The sequence below is a fragment of the Salvelinus alpinus genome, chromosome 31, assembly GCF_045679555.1.
Source record: "Salvelinus alpinus chromosome 31, SLU_Salpinus.1, whole genome shotgun sequence".
In the NCBI taxonomy this organism is placed as follows: Eukaryota; Metazoa; Chordata; class Actinopteri; order Salmoniformes; family Salmonidae; genus Salvelinus; species Salvelinus alpinus.
This window is the reverse complement of record NC_092116.1, coordinates 8,156,788-8,176,451: the sequence shown is the minus strand read 5'-3', so window position 1 is coordinate 8,176,451 and position 19,664 is coordinate 8,156,788. Positions and strand designations below refer to the sequence as shown.

The window sequence follows — 19,664 nt, the reverse complement described above, 5'->3', positions numbered from 1 at the left end:
ATAGTTAAGGAAAAAATGGTAGTTAAGAAGAAATGTCTTATGAAGGTTTTGTGAATCTGGGCCCTTGACTTTTTCCACATTTTGTTACGTTACAGCCTTATTCTAAAAAAAAACTCAATTTAATCCGTCTACACACAATACCCCCATAATGACAAAGCAAAAACAGGTTTTTAGAAATTTTTGCAAATGTATAACAAACTGAAATATCACATTTACATCAGTATTCAAACCCTTTGCTATGAGACTTGAAATTGAGCTCAGGTGCATCCTGTTTACATTGATCATCCTTGAGCTGTTTCTACAGTTGACAGTGCATGTCAGAGCTAAAACCAAGCCATGCTGTTCCTAGGCTGTCATTGTAAATAGGAATGTGTTATTAACTGACTTGCCTAGTTAAAATAATGGTTAAATAAAAAATTAATGAGGTTGAAGGAATTGTCCATAGGCCTCCGAGACAGGATTGTGTCGGCACAGATCTGGGGAAGGGTACCAAAAAATGGCAATGGAGTAGAATGTCCTTTTTACAAGTAATCAGAACTGAGCTTCCCAGTTCATCTACATAAAAATGGCCCAGACAATCGATATAAGATCGACTTTAAGTTTCAGTCATATTTTTTTGTTGCTTTAACCAGAGTTAGGTACCGTCAATACATTACACAATGTAAATGGGACAATATTTTCATGTTGAACACCTTTTAGTTGTCTAATTTAAAAGCGTTCAATATTTGAATATGCATTTTTACAATTTATAGTTGGTTTGAAGTTGTCATTGAAATTTTGAGCTACTGACATTTTACAATATTGTCCCATGTACATTGTGTAATTTGCTTATGGTTCTTAACTATCCCCATGGGGGATATTGAATGCCACAACAAATTGACAATGGGCATTAAGCGTCTATCATAGTCCAAAACGTGTATGCGTACACACTGCAGTGTTGTCGAATAATGGACCGTTGACTTTCATAATTTTTTAATTCTCGGCACAGCTCAAACAGTATCTCTAACTTTCAACACGTTCAAATTAGTGGAGAACGCATACCGGAATTGTGGGGAGGTGGCGTTCAGTGTTTCAGAGCAGTGTATCTATGTCACAATGGGATGCCGGACTATCGCGTCTCAGCGTCTAGACTAGGATTTGGTATCGGGTCGCGTACAGCAGCACTCCGAATTTATGATTTACTTGGATGCTGCCAGCTGTGGGCAGGTTTGAAATAAAACCAAGCCAATGGAAATTTATGGTATTATTTATTCTGTGACGTTTTTTTCTCCTAATCTCGCAAATCTCCGTTTTGGACAAGACTTTATGACCGAAATGATCCTATTTACACTTTGTAGTCAATTTTCACACTAGAATCCATGTTTGACTCATATCGAGGCTTATGTGTGGTGTTGTTTTAAATGCTCCCCCATTTCTACTGGTATTAGAAATAGTTGATTAATATTGAGATTACAGTAGAGGCACATTGAGATAGAAATATAATTTAAGACATAATTTGAGAGACATTTGTAGCACATTAAGTAAACATAATATTTTGACTAGTGACATTTGACTAGTGACAGTTGCTTGTTGTATAGTTGAATTGATGGCAATTACATTTTAAATCAATCTCAAATTAAATGAATTAAATTCAAAATGAATTTTGTATTTGCACAACACGATACTTATTGTATGACCTCGTGATAAATCTCGTCAATAGCTCCGCCCCAAATAGGAAGTCATGCACAACCATTGTTCAACCAGGGAAAAGGTAAACGTGGAGGATACGAGTAGATGAAGATAAAGTCTAAACACTTGTTTTATAAACAAAGCTAAATATTTACTAGCATATGACAATGGAGAATGCTGCCCACCTTCAAAGTCAGCTAACCTCTCTCATGAACGCGGTAATGAGGGCAGCGGTCGTGGAAATAGTCCGACTTGTAGATGGCAGCGCCGTGGCCCTTCGCGAAGAGTTGTCCAAGAGTAAACGGGAGAACGAAGCACTGAAAGCCGAGAACGAGTCGAATAAAAATAAGATGCAAAATTTGGAAGCAAAACTAGCTGCGGAGCAGCGTTCTGTCGGTTGTCATGTAGCCGAAGCTGGTGGCGGTAAGGTAGTGTGTGTGGATAGTTGAAAGCTTTCTATTGTATTGATTTTGTTAACGTTACACGATTTCTTTCTGGGCAAATAAAAATGTAATGGTTTCTGTTTATGGTAATTACATAGATCAATTTTTCCAAACAAAGGAAGATGTTAAGGCTTGTGCAGAGAAGACCCGTGCAAGGCTGCAATCTTTGGAGCCAGCAGGCCAATCCGAGGTTAGTATATTGTATAAGCACAGATGGAACAATGTGCCAGATATTTCACCGGATGTATATTCAATACCAAATCTAGTAAAGAGGAGTTATTGCACACGCGCTTCAGAATAGGCGTTCACAAACGGAAATATGCAAATATAAGCTAGAACGCGCCAATAGGATCTGGCTAGATCGTACTTGGCTCTGCCCCACCCTCCTTGTTTGCTCTGCCAACTATGAATAATTTGTTCCCATTGGAAATGACAGGCTGTGGTCAGTCTTGTTAGTTATAAAACATCTTTGGTATAAGGGCAGTTCCATGGTAACGGACTGATCCTTAGGAAGGCCCTATACCATCAAAGTTCACATTTTTAAATGGTAAGCTTAGGGTCTTAGTATGTGTGCTCTAGCCAACAGCTTGCAGATACACTGCAGGTTGAGAGCTTGAAGTTCCTTGGTGTCCACATCACCAACAAACTATCATGGTCCAAACACACCAAGACAGTTGTGAAGAGGGCACTACAAAGCCTTTTCCCCCTCTGGAAACTGAAAAGATTTGGCATGGGTCCTCAGATCATCAAAAAGTTATACAGCTGCACCATCGAGAGCATCCTGACTGGTTGCATCACTGTCTGGTATGGCAACTGCTCAGCCTCCGACTGTAAGGCACTACAGAGGGTAGTGCGTACGGCCCAGTATATCATTGGGGCCAAGCTTCCTGCCACCCAGGACCTCAATACAAGGCGGTGTCAGAGGAAGGCCCTAAAAAATGTCAAAAGATTCCAGCCACCCTAGTCATAGACTGTTCTCTCTGCTACCACACAGCAAGCGGTACCGGAGCGCCAAGTCTAGGTCCAAAAGGCTTCTTAACAGCTTCTACCCCCAAGCCATAAGGCTCTTGAATAGCTAATCAAATGGCCACCCAGACTATTTGCATTGTCCCTCCGCTTTTACGCTGCTGCTACTCTGTTTATTATCTATGTATAGTCACTTTAACTCTACCTACATGTACATATTAACTCGACTAACCTGTGCTCCCGCACATTGACTCTACCGGTACTCCCTGTATAAAGCCTCGCTACTGTTATTTTCTGGCTGCTCTTTAATTATCATTATTATTTTTTTTACGTATCTATCTTTTACTTAACTTATTTTTCTTAACTGCATTGTTGCTTAAGGGCTTGTAAGTAAGCATTTCACTGTAAGGTCTACTAAACCTGTTTTCAGCGCATGTGGCAAATTATATGTGATTTATAGCCTACTACATGGTGAGATTGTTATGGACAAAAGTGAGAATTATTTTGTCAAACGGCAGCCAATCATTGATCGTCATGTCACCAGAATAAGACCCACTATTTATTGGAAATGAGCATCGAGATCACTGTGCACTTTCACCACCCTGTGAAGTTCATCATAACTTATGTCATCTGTAGCCTAATAAACTACATGCTTTCCCGAGTCGTAGTGTGAGCACCACACAACATATCATAGTGTTTACTTCGATATGGTTGTTATATCAATATTTGCGCATAAAGGCATTTCAACCACCATTTCTCATGTAATTAATTTTACAGAAATATAAAGATCCCACCTTTTAGAAAGCTAACTGACAAATTAGCTGTTTCCATCAGGCCTGTCGTGACATTTTTGTATCCGCCATGTGCTTTACAAACATAAAAAGGTTGGATGGAAACCTGGTTACTGAGACTCAGATTTTTCACTTTAAAATGAACATGTACCAGTCAAAAGTTTGACACTACAGCATCCCGGGTGGCGCAGTGGTCTAAGGCAGTGCTAGCTGTGCCACCAGAGATTCTGGGTTCGAGCCCAGGCTCTGTCACAGCCGGCTGTGATCGGGAGGCCCATGGGGCGGCGCACAATTGGCACAGTGTCGTCCAGGTTAGGGAGGGTTTGGCCGGCAGGGATATCCTTGTCTCATCGTGCACTAGCGACTCCTGTGGCGGACTGAGCGCAGTGCACGCTGACCAGGTTGCCAGGCGTACAGTGTTTCCTCCGACACATTGGTGCGGCTGGCTTCCGGGTTGGATGTGCATTGTGTCAAGAAGCAGTGCGGCTTGGTTGGGTTGTGTTTCGGAGGACGCATGGCTCTCGACCTCGCCTCTCCCGAGTCCGTACGGGAGTTGCAGCGATGAGACAAGACTGTAACTACTACCAATTGGATACCATGAAATTGGGGGGAAAAAAAAACAAAACAAGTTTGTACTCATTCAAGGGTTTTTATTTTTACTATTTTCAACATTGTTGAAAACATTATCAACATTATCAAAAACAATGAAATAACACATGGAATCATGAGGTAACCAAGAAAGTGTTAAACAAATCAAAATTATATTTTAGATTCTTCAAAGTAGCCACCCTTTGCCTTGATGACAGCTTTTCACACGCTTGGCATTCTCACAACCAGCTTCACCTGGAATGCCACATATGCTGAGCACTTGTTGGCTGCTTTTCCTTCACTCTGCGGTCCAAACCATCTCAATTGGGTTGAGGTCGGGTGATTGTGGATGCCAGGTCATCTGATGCAGAACTCAATCACTCTCCTTCTTGGTCAAATAGCTCTACACAGCCCGGAGGTGTGTTGGGTCATTGACCTGTTGAAAAACAAATGACTGTCCCACTAAGCGCAAACCAGATGGGATGGCGTATCGCTGCAGAATGCTGTGGTAGCCATGCTGGTTAAGTGTGCCTTGAATTCTAAATTAATTACTGACTGTCACCAGCAAATCACCCCATCACACCACCTCCTCTATGCTTCACGGTTGGGACCACGCATGCGGAGATCATCGTTCCCCGACTCTGCTTTTTACAAAGAAACAGCGGTTGGAACCAAACGTTTCAAATTTGGACTCACCAAACCAAAGGACATATTCCCACCGGTCTAATGTCCATTGCTCGTGTTTCTTGGTCCAATCAATTCTCTTCTTATTAGTGTCCTTTAGTAGTGGTTTCTTTGCAGGAATTTGACCATGAAGGCCAGATTCAGAGTCTACTCTGAGATGTCTGTTACTTGAACTCTGAAGCATTTATTTGGGCTGCAAATTCTTGTAACTCTAATGAACTTATCCTCTGCAGCAGAAGTAACTCTGGGTCTTCCTTTTCTGTGGGGTCGTCATGTGAGCCAGTTTCATCATAGCGCTTGAAGGTTTTTGCGACTACACTTGAAGAAACTTTCAAAGTTCTTAACTTTCCGTATTAACTGACCTTCATGTCTTTTAAAGTAATGATAGACTGTCGTTTCTCTTTGTTTATTTGAGCTGTTCTTTCCATAATATAGACTTAGCCTTATTTGGTTAAAGACCATCTTCTGTTACCATTCCTACCATGTCACTACACAAATATGTATTTTGATTAACACTTTTTTAGGTTACTACATGATACCATATATGTTATTTCATAGTTTTGATGTCTTCACTATTATTCTACAATGTAGAAAATAGTAAAGATAAAGAAGAACCCTGGAATGAGTAGGTGTCAACTTTTTAAAGTACCACTTTTAAAATGTACTGAAGATTATACAAAAACACATTTACTTGAACAGTGCAGATGCACAGTTTGGTACCATAATAATGTTTGTGCTATTTGTCATCATTCTTTTGCCAAATTTAGCATCTGCACTGTTATTCTTGTGCATAGAGTTGTATGCTTTATTTAACTCTGCAATCATTTGTATTTAGTTTGACACATTTTAAAGTGAAATATCTGAGTCTATTATTGTGGAATTGCCTATAATTATATACTAACCTGTATATTCAGATGTGTTCAATGCATGTACTATGTGTTATGTCCAGTTGTTTCCTAGTGGAAATCATGTGGGACGTCATTGTGTTTGATGCAGGCTACAGCTTTCAATAAAGGGGAAGGCCTAAAAGTTGTTGCCATGGAGAAGGATGGAATAAAAGTACTTCGCATCAAGAAGGAAATAAATGAAGGCACAGAACATGACACACCATGTCCAATGACAGGTGAGTGCGACAGTAAATCATCATTGCCCCATAGGTATTGGAAATATGGATACATTGTAAGTCGCTCTGGATAAGAGCGTCTGCTAAATGACTTAAATGTAAATGTAAATGACTCTGTTTGAGAATAGTGGATCGTTATTTTCCTCCCCTAGACACACAATAAGTTAAGTTGAAGAGAAAGTCGTTTTTACTGTAATGGCACCGGTCTCTGTTTGCAGGTGAGCAGCCGTGTCCCAAAGTGGACATGGTGTATGGCAAGGAGTGGAGCCAAAGCCTGTGGCGAGACGGAAAAGAAATAGGAGACCATAGCGACAGAACAGGGGAGAAAGAAACTCCAGGACCATCAATGACCAAGCATCAGGTCAGTCCCCTTTCCCCTCAGAGTTTTTTTTTTTGAATGAAGGCCTATTTAATACAAACACACGTGATGTTGACATGGTTGCGATTATCAGGTTGATTGTGACCTATACGCGCACACAACACACCAAGACGGAACTCACACAGTGCTTCATTCCATGATTTGATTCTCTTGAGCCATGTTGTGGTCATAAAATAAAAAAACGAATCAGACATTACGAAGGATGGGAATGGGAAGTGAAACACCGCAGTCCAACAGTCAAACCAAACATTGCAAACGTTCTTCAAGAAGGAAACTTGTACCAGCTCTTCAAGTGCTTTGCGTCTCCCAAGGTCCTGCTGCAATAGGAAATGAACAACAAACTCAAATCCCCTCAAAAGACAATTGAGAACAATAAAAAAAAAAAAAAAACTCTTGAAGCTTATTGAATGTACAGAAATAGCCCTTTGTATCAACATGGGCCTCAGACTACCAGGCAGGCTACCAAGTCCCATTACGTGTTTATTTACATACAATTCGTCGTCTTCTTACAGAACGGAGGTCCACTTCAGTGCAGTAAGCTGAATCCATCCACTCCTATCTTCTGTGATCCTAAACGAGACACTAATGACTTAAGTGGGAATTTCTGAATTCTGTTCTCCTTGTCACTGACTGGTCATGACAGATAGACGGCAACGTTAAAAATCCTTGTCTTTATTTACTGTTTGGCCCACGGGACCTCCTATAACACTGTCTCAGAGACTTTCGGAATCCCTCTGTCCAATGCTACCCGAATCGTCTGTGACGTTGTGGACAAACTGGTCAAGCTGTCCCCTCTTCAGATGAGCTGGCTCTCATGGTGGAAGGGTTTTGGGAAACTGGCCCTTCACCGGAGGTTTGAGAAGGCTGTGGGGGGCCATAGTCGTGTGCCACGTCAGGGTCAAGATCCCCAGTGCACCGCACCCCCAACAATGTCCAGGTGAACAGCCCCTCCCTACCATCAACTGACGCCTGTGTGCCTCACACCATATCCAAAGTCTGATCAGAACCCGGAGCACGACCAGTTTAACCAGCACCACGCCAGGGTTTTCTTCCCCCATTGAGAGGACCTTTGACATCATGAGAAAGCGCTGGCACATCTTCCTCAAGCTCCACCCATTCTTCATCCTGAAAGTGCTTGCAATGTGCACCGTGCTGCATAACATCTGCCTCCGGTCCGGGGACGTGCTGGAGCCAGTAAAGATTGAGGACAGAAACAATGTTACTGAGGCTCTGAAGGAGTGGCTAGTGTCGAATGAGACCAGTAGAGAGGCGTTGAGGGACAGTTTGGCTTAACTTCTCTAGGATAGGTGGGACGGTAGCGTCCCACTTGGCCAAATCCAGCAAAAAATGTAGCGCGGCAAATTCAAATATATTACTATAAAAATCTATCTATCATGAAACCACACATGAAAGACACCAAATTAAAGCTACACATGTTGTGAATCCAGCCAACATGTCTGATTTCAAAAAGGATTTATGGGGAAGGCACACCAAACAATTATGTTAGCTCAGAACATAGCCACAGAAAAACAGCCATTTTCCCAGCAAAAGATAGTAGTAACAAAAACCAGAAATAGAGATAAAATGAATCACTAACCTTTGAACATCTTCATCAGATGACACTCATATGACATCATGTTACACAATACATTTATGTTTTGTTCGATAATGTGCATATTTATATCCACAAATCTCGGTTTACATTGGCGCCATGTTCAGGAATGCCTCCAAAATATCCGGAGTAATTACAGAGAGCCAAATAACAGAAATACTCATCATAAACTTTGATGAAAGATACATGTTTTACATATAATTAAAGATACACTTGTTCCTAATGCAAGCGCTGTGTCAGATTTAAAAAAAAACTTTACGTAAAAAGCACACCATGCAATAATCTGAGACGGCGCTCAGATGTAACAACATTTCTCCACCATGTTGGAGTCAACAGAAATACGAAATTACATCATAAATATTCCCTTTGATTATCTTCATCAGAATGCATTGCCAGGAATCCTAGTTCCACAATAAATCGTTGTTTTGTTCGATAATGTCCATTACTTATGTCCAATTAGCTAATTTTGCTAGCATGTGTAGTACACGTGTCCAAACGCTCGCGCAGATGCAGGCAAACGTCGGACGAAAACTTCAAAAAGTTATATTCCAGGTCGAATAAACTGGTCAAACTTAGTAGAGAATCAATCTTTAGGATGTTGTTATCATTTATATCCAATAAGGTTCCAACCGGATAATTCTTTTCAGTCTCTATAAGTAATGGAACGCAAGACGATATAATGAGGAAAGCGCGTGACCAAGAACTGGCAATCTGCCAGACCACTGACTCTGTCCCCTCCCATCCGGTCCCACAACACAGCATAAGCTTCATTCCACGTTCTACTGACTGTTGACATCTAGTGGAAGGCGTATGAAGTGCAAACAGATCCATATATTACAGGGAATTGAATAGGCGATGACTTTAACAACGACCACTCTCAGAATTTTCACTTCCTGTTTGGATTTTTTCTCCGGTTTTTGCCTGCCATATGAGTTCTGTTATACTCACAGACATCATTCAAACAGTTTTAGAAACTTCAGAGTGTTTTCTATCCAATAGTATGCATATATTAGCTTGTGGGACAGAGTGGGAGGCAGTTCACTATGGGCACGAAATTCATCCAAAAGTGAAAATGCTGCCCCCTATACCAAAGAAGTTAACAGATCTCTACAATGAAATGAATGGCCTCAGTGAATGATGTGCAAGGGAAATCTGCACCGGCAAACATGGCGGCAGTGCAACAAGAATAGGCTTACGACATAGTGGTGATGGAAATTGATTACTTCAGGAGCCAATAAGCGGTGGTGGAACTGTCACTGCCGACCTTTTACGTTTTTCCTGAAACAATTTAGCAAAGTCACCTCTCCTATTCTAATGCTTGTATACAGTACCATGTAGAACATCCACTTTATTTCAAATTATATATATTTTTTATACTGTACATGGTGAAGTGAAACACGATTGTTCGTTTTTTTGGTATGGTGTGAATGTGGGACTGGTATTCTAACTATTAACTTGTTTTAAAAAAAAGATTTTTTTTATATTACTGTATGGATAATAAAAGTATCCCCTGTGGTCTGCAGTGCAGCCCTGGATGTGGTATGCATTCAAGTCTTTGATGAAGCCTTCTTCATTGTGTCACCTAAAGGGACGTTTTATCTTAGCGGAAAATACATGAAAAGTTCATTATGCCAGGCGTATTTCAACCACTAATGCATTGTATACCAGTGATGAAACAGACCAAACCATCCTTGTATTCTTATGTCGTTACTGAATGCTTGAACCTTGTGTGGTGTTCGGGTCTGTGGGACCCATTTTCAATGTTTACTAAAATGAAAAACCTGAGACTCATTGGCCTTGGCTCGTTTTCTGTGAACAACATGTAAAATAACACATTTTCATTGAGTGCACACCGTGCACGCCCCTACACATCTATATTACGTATGTGGTGTTTGAGTTCACTGGACCAGAGGGTAATAAAAGTGTGTTTGTAGGTGGAGGGAAAAAAAGGTTTGCGATGTGCCTTCACTCCGTCTTCCTCCTCCTTGCGCGTGCTGTTTCAACAGCACCAAGAACCTGTAATGTCTCCCTGCCTGTCTCCCGCTTTTCTCGCACTCTTTACCCTTTGTGGTGTGTGAAAGTACACAATGTCTTGCCTGGAACCTGCACAATGTTGTTACAATTCATTATTTCGATACGTTGTAAGAAATTCAGTATTTTCCCACACTCTTCCCCCAGCCAGGTGCAAATTGGGGGAGGGACACAACAAATAAATAGCTTTGCGTGTGTGGCTCCTTACCACAATCGTTCAGTAGGGCAAAAAAATAATTTAAATAATAAATTAAGAATTTTCCAAATATGAGGATCATGTCTCTGTCAATTCGGAGTCTGACAGTGAGTTGGAAGAGGAGGATGAGATTGACCCGCAGCCAGCCCTAGGACCAGCCTGTCAACAACCAGCTCATCAGTGGTCTGCAGGAGAAGAAATATAGATGTCAAAATTGTTTGAAATTGAATGGTCTTCTTGACCAAGGAATGAGCCACCCCACATGCCAATGTGATAAGGATGCAACCAGGGCCGACGCGGATGGCGGATACTCATGTGCAGGACATAAAGTCTTCTAATGAACTGTTCATCCCAGACACCATCCAGAAAATCATTCTGGACTGCACTAATTTGGAGGGAAGGTGTGGTTTTGGAGAGGGATGGAAGGAGATGGACCAAACTCATTTACATGCATACTTTGGGGTTCTCATCCTTGCTGGTGTTTTCAGATCGAATGGTGAGTCCACAGAATCCCTGTGGGATGCAGAAACTGGCGCACAACTTTTCTGTGCAACAATGTCTCTGGAAAACTTCCACATTATTTCCAGGATTATCCGCTTCTATAACCGAGACACCAAACCAGCTCGGCGGCAGAGAGACAAGCTAGTTGCAATCAGGTCAGTGTGGGACAAGTGGGTGGACAGTCTTCCACTGTTTTACAACCCTGGGCTCAACATTACTGTTGATGAGCAGGTTACGCCATTTAGCTGCCCCTTCAGGCAGTACATACCGTCTAAACTCACAAAATATGTAATCAAGATCTGGGCTGCCTGTGATGCTGCTTCATCATATGCATGGAACTTCTAAGTGTATACGTGGAAGCCAGATGGAGCCTCTGAGAGGGACCAAGGGATGCAGGTTGTCCTGGACGTGACACAGGGACTCCGTGGCCACAACATCATCTGCAATAACTTTTTTTTTTTTTTTTACTTCGCAAGCTGGGACAGGAGCTCCTCGAGGAAGCTGACAATGGTAGGAGGGATACGAAAAAACAAGCCAGAGCTCCCACCTCAGCTGTTGAATACACAGAACAGGCCTATCAATTCCTCTGTCTTCACGGCCGACACGTCCCTACTGTCCTACCTGTCAAAGAAAGGCAAAAATGTGGTGCTCTTGAGTATGCTGCATAGGGATGGGAGACTTTGTGCCCAGGAACATCAAACGGAAATCATAATGGATTACAATGCCACAAAAGGAGGGGTGGACAATTTAGACTGGCTACAGCTGCAAAAAGAAGAACCCTATGCTGGCTACTTGTGATATTCTTGGACATCTCAGCATACAACACTTATGTCATGTGGATGGCGTTGACCCCAGATTGGAACAGAGGGAAGCTCCAGAGGAGACTGCTCTTTCTCCAGGAGCTGGGCAAGGCAGTGGTAAGACCACAAATCCAGAGGAGACAACATATCCCAAGGACCCCAGCTTCTGCAGCCATCGTGAGGAGGATGCTGGTGCCGCGTCCGCCTGACCCACGGAATCAACTACTCCAATACCGGAAGTAAGTTTGAGTGATCTTGGTGTGTGTGTGACTCTCCTACCTTGGCCTGCTGTAGCTATATATGTGAGTGAGTGAGATGTTAGTAACATTCCTGAACTAAGTGTTTTCATCATTCTAGATTGCAACTGGTAGCAACAAGAAGAAGCGCTGCGATGTGTGTGGACCCAAGAAGGACAGGAAGACACAGTACACATGCGTCAAGTGCAAGAAATACATTTGCAGCACACACACAGTAAAACTCTGTCCCTCGTGTGGTGTGTAGACCAGCCTTAATTTGTGTACAATGCGGCGCATTTATCTTTTCCATAAAATACTGTATGTAAAATTTGTCCTTCCAATTTGTTCAGTTCAAAGTATTAAACATCGATAGTGATGAAAACCTTGTTTCATTTATTTGTTTAATATAACCTTGATTTATTCCACCCATGTCTTGATGTTAATAGATTAAAAAGCATTTTTTTAATGTATTTTTTTACGAATAGCGCTTTTATTGATAAATGTGATCTAGCAGAGGTAAATGACAAATATTAACCATGTATGCTGTATATATTGCTTGTAATTAATTTAAGTCAACATTTAAGTATTTTTATATAAATTAAGGCTGTATTGTTTTAACCCAATAATGTTGTGGGTCCATCAGACCCAAGAACATTGGGTGAATAACAAAAAAACATGAACCACCACACAACGGTTAATATGCTACTTGACTTTTTCCACATTTTGATGTTACAGCCTGAATTTAAACTGGATTAAAGATGCAATATGCAGAAATCGCTACACCATTTCCTGGTTGCTAAAATTCTAATAGTTTGCCTTATTTCAGTTTGTGACAAAACAAGCAATACAGTGTATTCAGACCTCTTGACTTTTTCCACATTTTTGTTACGTTACAGCTTTATTCTAAAATGTATTAAATAGTTTTTTCCTCATCAAGCAATACCCCATAATGACAAAAAAAAAAGGTTTTTACATAAGTATTCAGACCCATTACTCAGTACTTTGTTGAAGCACCTTTGGCAGCGATTACAGCCTCAAGTCTTCTTGGGTATGACACTACAAGCTTGGCACACCTGTATTTGGGGAGTTTCTCTCATTCTTCTCTGCAGGTCCTCTCAAGATCTGTCAGGTTGGATGGGGAGCGTTACTGCGCCGCTATTTTCAAGTCTCTCCAGAGATGTTCGATCGGATTCAAGTCCGGGCTCTGGCTGGGCCACTCAAGGACATTCAGAGACTTGTCCCCAAGTCACTCCTGCATTGTCTTGGCTGTGTGCTTAGGGTCGTTGTCCTGTTGGAAGGTGAACTTTCGCCCCAGTCTAAGGTCCTGAGCGCTATAGAGCAGGTTTTCATCAAGAATCTCTCAGTACTCTGCTCCTTTCACCTTTCCCTCGATCCTGACTAGTCTTCCAGTCCCTGCCGCTGAAAAACATCCCCACAGCATGATGCTGCCACCAACATCCTTCGTCGTAGGGATGGTGCCAGGCTTCCTCCAGACGTGATGCTTGGCATTCAGGCCAAAGAGTTCAATCTTCATTTCATCAGACCAGAGAATCTTGTTTCTTATGGTCTGAGAGTCCTATAGGTGCCTTTTGGCAAACTCCAAGCGGGCTGTCGTGCCTTTTTACTGAGTGGTTGCCGTCTGCCCCCTCTACCATAAAGGCCAGATTGGTGGAGTTCTGCAGAGATGGTTGTCCTTCTGGAAGGTTTTTCCATTTCTGCAGAGGAACTCTGGAGCTCTGTCAGAGTGACCATCGGGTTCTTGGTCACCTCCCTTCTCCCCCGATTGCTCAGTTTGGCTAGGCAGCCAGCTCTAGGAAGTGTCTTGGTGGTTCCAAACTTCTTCCATTTAAGAATGATGGAGGACACTGTGTTCTTGGGGACCTTCAATGCTGCAGAACGTTTTTGGTACCCTTCCCCAGATCTGTGCCTCGACACAATCCTGTCTCGGACCTCTACGGACAATTTCTTCGACCTAAGGGCTTGGTTTTTGCTCTGACATGCACTGTCAACTGTGGGACTTTATGTAGACAGGGGTGTGCCTTTCCGAATCGTGTCCAATCAATTGAATTTACCAAAGGGGGACTCCAATCAAGTTGTAGAAACATCTCAAGGATGATCAATAGAAACCGGATGCACTGGAGCTCAATTTCGAGTCTCATAGCAAAGGGTCTGAATACTTAAGTAAATAAGGTATCTGTTTTTTATTTGTAATAAATGTGCAAAAATATCTAAACCTGTTTTTGCTTTGTCATTATGGTGTATTGTGTGTAGATGGATGAGGAAAACATGTAATTTGTTCAATTTTAGAATAAGGTTGTCAGGTAACCAAATGTGGGGAAAAGTCAAGGGTTCTGAATACTTTCCAAATGCACTGTATGTAGTGTACAGAATCATTGTACCATCTAAACCGCTGTGATATTTTCAATAACCAAAAATATTATATTTTCAGCTGTTTGAAGCTGGTGTACAAAACCGAAAAGTAAAAGACTCAAAAAGGAGATGGGAAGCATAGAAATAGAACACATAACACATCTACAGCTTCTTAGACTTGCTTTCAATGAGTGACAGATCTTTAACTCACATTTCTATTTCAATTTGATCAAGTCGCCTAAAAAGTTATATATTGCATCTTTAAATAGAGCTTGTTGGTCACTGGCCAACACAATACCCCATAATGTCAAAGTGGAATTGTGTTTTTAGAACATTTTTGCAAAAAAAAAAAAAAAAAGCCTTGTCATTCAACCCATTTGTTATGGCAAGCCTAAATAAGATCAGTAGTTAATGTTTGCTTAAGTACATTTACATTTAAGTCATTTAGCAGACGCTCTTATCCAGAGCGACTTACAAATTGGTGCATTCACCTTATGATATCCAGTGGAACAACCACTTTACAATAGTGCATCTAACTCTTTTAAGGGGGGGGGGGGGGGGGGGTTAGAAGGATTACTTTATCCTATCCTAGGTATTCCTTAAAGAGGTGGGGTTTCAGGTGTCTCCGGAAGGTGGTGATTGACTCCGCTGACCTGGCGTCGTGAGGGAGTTTGTTCCACCATTGGGGTGCCAGAGCAGCGAACAGTTTTGACTGGGCTGAGCGGGAACTGTACTTCCTCAGAGGTAGGGAGGCGAGCAGGCCAGAGGTGGATGAACGCAGTGCCCTTGTTTGGGTGTAGGGCCTGATCAGAGCCTGAAGGTACGGAGGTGCCGTTCCCCTCACAGCTCCGTAGGCAAGCACCATGGTCTTGTAGCGGATGCGAGCTTCAACTGGAAGCCAGTGGAGAGAGCGGAGGAGCGGGGTGACGTGAGAGAACTTGGGAAAGTTGAACACCAGACGGGCTGCGGCGTTCTGGATGAGTTGTAGGGGTTTAATGGCACAGGCAGGGAGCCCAGCCAACAGCGAGTTGCAGTAATCCAGACGGGAGATGACAAGTGCCTGGATTAGGACCTTAATTAAGTCACATAAGTTGCATGGACTCTGTGCAATAATAGTGTTTAACCTGATTTTTGAATTACCAGCCTCTGTACCCCACACACAATTATCTGTAAGGTCCCTCAGTCGAGCAATGAATTTCAGACACTGATTCAAGCACAAAGACAAGGTAGGTTTTCCAATGCCTCGAAAGACGGGCACCTATTGGTAGATGGGATAAAATAATAACGCAGACATTGAATATCCCTTTGAGCATGGTGAAGTTATTAATTACACTTTGGATGGTGTATCAATACACCCAGTCACTACAAAGATACAGGCATCCTTCCTAACTCAGTTGCTGAACAGGAAGGAAACCACTCAGGAATTTCACCATGAGGCCAATGGTGACTTGAAAACTGTTTTAATGGCTGTAATAGGAGAAAACTGAGGATGGATCAACAACATTGTAGTTACTCCACAATACTAACCTAATTGACAGTGAAAGGGAAGCTTATACAGAATAAAAAATATTCCAAAACATGCATCCTGTTTGCAACAAGGCACTAAAGTAATACTGCAAAAAAGGTGGCAAAGCAATTAACTTTTTGTCCCGAGTACAAAGTGTTATGTTGGGGGCAAATCCAATACAACACATTACTGAGTACCACTCTCCATATTTTCAAGCATAGTGGCTGCATCATGTTATAGGTATGCTTATAATCCGTTAAGGACTGGGGAGTTTTTCAGGATAAAAAATAATCAAAATGGAGCAAAAAATCTTAGAGGAAAACCTTGTTTTCTGCTTTCTACCATCATTAGGAGATTAATTCACCTTTCAGCAGGACAATAACCTAAAACAAATGGCCAAATCTCTACACTGGAGTTGCTTACTAAGAAGACAGTGAATATTCCTGAGTGGCTGAGTTACAGTTTTGCCTGAAATCTACTTGAGAATGTATGGCATGACCTGGAAATGGTTGTCTAGCAATGATCAACAACCAAATTGACTTGAAGAATTTGTATTTTTTTGTGTACATTTTACACATTTTTCTCCCCAATTCCATGATGTCCAATTAATAGTTAAAGTCTTGTCCCATTGCTGCAACTCCTGTACGGATTCGGGAGAGGCGAAGGTCGAGAGCCATGAGCCCTCTGAAACACGAGCCTGCCAAGCCGCATTGCTTCTTGACACACTGCTTGCTTAACCGGGAAGCCAGCAACGCCAATGTGTCGGAGGAAACACTGTACAGCTGGCAACCGAAGTCTGTGTGCATGCCCCCAGCCCACCACAAGGAGTCACTAGAGCGCGATGGGACAAGGACATCCCAGCCGGCCAAACCCTCCCCTAACCCGGACAACGCTGGGCCAATTGTGCGCCGCCTCATGGGTCTCCCGCTCGAGGCCGGCTGTGACACAGCCCGTGATCGAACCCGGATCTGTAGTGACGCCTCTAGCACTGCGATGCAGTGCCTTAGACTGCTGCGCGACTTGGAAAGCTTGAAGAATTTGCACAATCCAGGTGTGGAAAGCTCTTAGAGACTTACCCAGAAAGACTCACAGCTGTAAATGGTGCCAAAGGTGCTTCTACAAAGTATTGACTCAGGGGTGTGAATACTTATGTAAATTTGACATTTCTGTATTTAATTTTCAATAAATTTGTGACAATTTCTAAAAACATGTTTTCACTGCGTTTTGGGATATTGTGTGTAGAGGGGTGGGGAAAAAATTATTGAATCCATTTTGAATTAAGGCTGTAACACAACAAAAATGTGGAATAAGTCTATGGGTTTGAATACGTTCCGAAGGCACTGTATATTATTTTGACAACTGATCATTTTGATTATTTAGTTAATTATCATTATTTGGACTTTTCACAGAAAAGGAGAATTGTACATTATGCGGATGATTGGATTGAAGAGGACTGGATTAAAGAGGAGGGCGTACCAGTGGAAACCAATGAAAGTGTAAGTGTTTGGCGAGTAACCATATTTAGTGATGGTGAAATAGATGTTAAGTTTTCACTTAGTAGCACAACATTTACAGTCAAAACCAAAATAAAGTTATTTTACAATTTGAAACCTTGTTTGTAATAAACAAATCAGTGTTTATAATAAACAAATCATTGTTTATAATAAACAAATCATTGTTTTCCATGTTTTTGCAGATTAATACTTCAGTCATCCCATTCATGGCGGACAGTGATTTGTCAGAGTATGGAGACGGACTATCCACACTTTGCAGCCAAGCGAATTACATGGATGCCATGACAGAGAGCTTGAAAGGCAGATTAGGGTCTGTTAGGGATAAACAAACCACACGATTAAAAACTGGATTGTTGGGGAATACCAATGCCAAGAAGAAACAGAGAATAATTGAACTAGGCTGGATGGACTTCAATGAAAAGGGGCAAGAGTTCAAGCAGGTCAGGACAGTAAACGGTGGCGGTACAAGACACCTTTATGTTGACAAAAAGAAATCTGTGGAGGAAATCAAAGTAATGGCAGAGGAAATGTTTTTCCCAAATGGACTTTCAAAGAAAAACACACAACTGGGGGACTATCACAGAGAAATCAGATGGAGGTACTCTCAAGTAAACAATTCAAGCACTGTGGAAGAACTTTATGAGGAAACCAAAGTGGGATGTCTACGGCTCTATCTTTGCACAAAGGCACACAATGTCCGAGATTTTGGGGTTGTAGTCAGTGCCGCCTCTGGCTATTCACAGAGTACGCGCTGCGCGTAGGGCCCCGCCTATACACAGTACACGTTGTGCTTAGGGCCCCGCGGCCCCTAGAGGGCTCCCCACCTAGGGACTTTAGGAACTCAGTCGGGGTCTCAACCTACTGTTGGGAGTTAAAACAGCAGAATACATATGGTTGCAATTCAAAATTTGGTTGTGCAACAGCAGTTTTCTTTTTGTGTCCGTCACTGACAGTCACTCAATTAGCCCATGTCAACTAACATTTTATAGATTGCTAGGTAACTTAGTCTGGCCAGCTAAAACCTTGTAGTAATCATGGCTGAATTACATGGAGCGGGGGCCCTCCAACCAAATGATTTGATAAAATATTGAATTTGGTCTTTACTACTATAGCCCATAGAAACACATTGAATAGCATATTCATAAATGGCCAAAAATACAGTCAAAAATAAATCATAATATTTTGAAGTGTCTGTCCTATGTCTAGGAGATGTAAGAAAGCTCAGGAAATATTTAAGTTTTTTGGACACATTTTAACCGCTTATTTTTGTTGCCACAACTACCTCCATTCATTTGTATGGTTTACCTTCAGACGAGTCCCGAGACACTTGTGTTGGTCATAGAGGAAAATGGAGAACACCATCGATTGGTCTGACAATCAGGGCTGGAGCTCTGCCACATTCCACCGCAGATATCTATAGTTTAAACTGACAGATTTTGATGGGGGTATCTTTATCACGTTAGTTAGATTGCATCAAATAGACTCAACTGCCTAATTCTGTAGGACACAATTACCATATATTTTTGATTCATTAGATTATAATGTATATACAATAATTTAGCTGGAAATGTTTACTCAATGTATTAAAACTGTGACTTGTTTTGTTTGTACCAATGATCTCAAATGTAATTTTTTTTCTGATGTGGATTTTTTTAATGATCCTTTCTTTAGTTAGGCGGCAGGTAGCCTAGTGGTTAGAGCGTTGGGACAGTAACCGAAAGTTTGCTGGATCGAATCCCCAAGCTGACAAGGTAAAAATCTGTCGTTCTACCCCTGAGCAAGGCAGTTAACCCACTGTTCCCCGGGCGCAGAAGACGTGGAATGTCGATTAAGGCAGCCCCCCGCACCTCTCTGGGGGATTGGGTTAACCCTTGTGCTTTTCTGAAAAGAAATGACGTCCATTGTGACATGGGTCAGATTGACCCGCACAGTTTAAACACTCAAGACAGTCAAAGAATCAAGTGAAAACAAGACAACTTTATTTTGTCTTCTCAGACCTTTCAGAAAGAAGAAATACAATACCAAAACTCTATATTTAATAACTATTTGTTAAAACATATCTCACAAACAAGCATTTGTTTCCCCAAGTAGGGGCATTTGTTTTGTATTTCCCAGTAACAGTAACACTTAGGTGTCATTTGACCCTTTTGTTCAAAAAGTATCCCTTGAGTCTTTCTCTCCGCATGTTGAACACAATGTACGTGTGTGCTTTCTGCAGCTGTATTTATTGCATTCTACACAAGTGGTGCTGGTTT

At 41.8% G+C, this 19,664-nt stretch overlaps 1 protein-coding gene across 4 annotated transcripts; it reads left to right on the top strand.

Annotated features, from left to right (window-relative positions):
• Positions 1-718: 718 nt before the first annotated feature.
• Positions 719-19,019, top strand: LOC139561838 (uncharacterized). Of its 4 annotated transcripts, none has more exons than XM_071379143.1 (6): positions 719-2,091; positions 2,210-2,301; positions 6,137-6,263; positions 6,482-6,624; positions 17,305-17,391; positions 17,592-19,019. In XM_071379143.1, the coding sequence occupies exons 1-6, from the start codon at positions 1,830-1,832 to the stop codon at positions 18,168-18,170; spliced, it is 1,290 nt and encodes a 429-aa protein (XP_071235244.1). In that variant the 5' UTR covers positions 719-1,829; the 3' UTR covers positions 18,171-19,019. The 4 variants fall into 4 exon arrangements, 3 of the variants coding, with proteins under 3 accessions (XP_071235244.1, XP_071235246.1, XP_071235245.1); XR_011672227.1 differs by lacking the exons at positions 17,305-17,391; positions 17,592-19,019 and adding exons at positions 11,459-12,021; positions 12,140-12,400 and having other exon boundaries at positions 735-2,091; XM_071379145.1 differs by lacking the exons at positions 17,305-17,391; positions 17,592-19,019 and adding an exon at positions 7,155-10,041 and having other exon boundaries at positions 741-2,091.
• The last annotated feature ends 645 nt before the right edge of the window (positions 19,020-19,664 follow it).